At 43.6% G+C, this 2,500-nt stretch overlaps 1 protein-coding gene across 1 annotated transcript in view; it reads right to left on the bottom strand.

Moving 5' to 3' along the window:
* Window positions 1-2,500, bottom strand: part of alp3 (alkaline phosphatase 3) — an 18,415-nt gene that overhangs the window by 5,230 nt on the left and 10,685 nt on the right. The window contains exon 6 of the mRNA XM_042063595.1: window positions 1,414-1,586. Coding sequence (XP_041919529.1) covers window positions 1,414-1,586 — 173 coding nt within the window. The remainder of the gene's footprint in view (window positions 1-1,413; window positions 1,587-2,500) is intronic.

Consider the following 2,500-nt stretch of genomic DNA (forward strand, 5'->3'; position numbering starts at 1 on the left):
AGACCCAGAGACAGTTAATAAACTAACCTACCATAGTTTTGCTAGAACTAGCAGACTACCACAAAGTTGCTGAATGTATGTAATTTCAGGTTAGTTTGCAACAATGTAGGCCTACAAGTTTAACCAAAGCCCTTAGCTGCTACCTAGCTAGCGAACATCACTAGCCATTCCCATTCACTCTCAGTTTACTGTGCTAACGTTAGCTAACTAGCTCGGTTAACAGGCAAAATTAAATGATTTATTCCATGTCCGAAAGTGTGTTTCATTGGCATCACACACAATCAATGACAAAAGAGAAAAGGGTTACACTTTACTTGACAGTGTCGACATAAGAGTGACATGACACTGTCATGAACGTGTCATAAACAAGTCATAAACGTCTATGACATAACACTTCTGTTATTAAGTGACATTCGGTTTTTGTCATAACAAGTTAGGGTTAGGTTTCATGTGTCATGACAGTGTCTAGGATTAGGGTTAGAAGTTAGGGTTAAGTTTCATGTGTCATGACAGTGTCATGTCACTCTTATGTCGATACTGTCAAGTAAAGTGTTACCGAGAAAAGTTTATGTTTTGACACACCTATTTAGGAGTCCGGAACTAGGGTCATCATCTAGGTAGATTCGCAACGAGATGAGCTGCGACTAGATATGGTGATGTAAAATGCTTTGTGACGGCTTGCAACAACTGGCAACGACGTGCACCATTTAATTCACACTGCTGCAACTCCTTCTGTGACGGTTTCGTTTCGACGCGGATCTTTGGTGTGAATTGGGTGTTATGTTTTTGATGTGCGACGGCTACCGTAGTTCTATTAGGTTGCAATATAATCCCTAAACACTAGATGGGAGAAGTTCTTACACATGGGACCTTTAAACTCTCGCGGGGACGAACAAGTCTACCCCAGAGCTAACTTGCTAACTAGCTTAATGCCAAGTTGCATCGCACGTTAGTGTGATGCAACTCACACACCTGTGCCGCCTTCACGTACCGGAGATCAGTATCCACTCGAAGGCAGAGGACAAAAGTGTGTAGAGCAAAACATTTACATTTCCAATTTCGTGGTCCCTGCAAGAGATTAACAGGTGTGATGATTAACAGGTGTGATGATTAACAGGTGTGATCATTCCAAATCCCCTTGTTATTTTCCCATAGGAAAAATCTCAAGATACCGGATCTCCTTTTATGGGCAAAGAAGGTAGCTTTTTTGTAGGCGAACTTCAGAGGTCTATAATTTACAAACACACACCATTGTACACATTCAGAGTTGTTGAATAGTTGAGTGTGTATATGTTTTTATTTGTGTGTGTGTGTGCGTGTGTGTGGTGTGTGTGACTGTGTGTGTGTGTGTGTGTGTGAGTGTGTGTGTGGTGTGTGTGTGTGTGTGTGTGTGAGTGTGTGTGTGTGTCGTACGTCGATGTCGGTGTTGTTGAGCAGCTGGCTGGCGATGTCGGTGCAGCCCCCCTGTTGGGCTCCAGGGGGCAGATCTGAGTCGCTGTACCAGGTGCGGCTGGCGCTGTGGGCATAACTGGCTGCAGGGGTGGCATGCTGGACACGCGTCGTGGTCACGATGCCCACAGACTTCCCTTTACACACACACACACACACACACACACACACACACACACACGTATCACACACACGTAACACACACACAAACACATATCACACACACACGTATCACACACACACGTAATACACACACACTCACACACACACATACACACACACACACACACACACACACAAACACATATCACACACACACGTATCACACACACACGTAATACACACACACTCACACATACACATACACACACACACAATGCCATTCAATGATAGCGACACAGTAGACCCTTTCCCACGAAACGTGCTCAACTTCCAATTGGATGCGCGCAATGACGCTCTTCCTGTTTGACGACAACACCTTCCTGTTCAAGTGAGATAGCTCTCACACACACATATGAAACGCTCTCACACACACATATGAAATGCTCACACACACACATATGAAATTCTCTCACACACACATATGAAATCATGAAAATATGAACATTTTCGTATTAGTGTGTGAGAGGTTTCAGTATAGTGTGTGAGAGGTTTCACATGTGTGTATGAAAGCGTTTCAGTTGTGTATATGAGAGCATTTCACTCGTGCGTGTGAGAGGTTTCAGTATAATGTGTGAGAGGTTTCAGTATAGTGTGTGAGAGGTTTCAGTATAATGTGTGAGAGGTTTCAGTATAGTGTGTGAGAGGTAATTGGTTTCAGTATAGTGTGTGAGAGGTTTCAGTATAGTGTGTGAGAGGTAATTCTGAATAATGTCCTAAAGGGCCCCTCATACGTATCACACACACGTAACACACACACACACACGTATCACACACACGTAACACACACACATATCACACACACACACACGTATCACACACACATATCACACACACACGTAATACACACACTCACACACACACATACACACACACACACACGTAACACACA

The sequence above is a fragment of the Alosa sapidissima genome, chromosome 15 (genome assembly GCF_018492685.1).
Source record: "Alosa sapidissima isolate fAloSap1 chromosome 15, fAloSap1.pri, whole genome shotgun sequence".
In the NCBI taxonomy this organism is placed as follows: Eukaryota; Metazoa; Chordata; class Actinopteri; order Clupeiformes; family Clupeidae; genus Alosa; species Alosa sapidissima.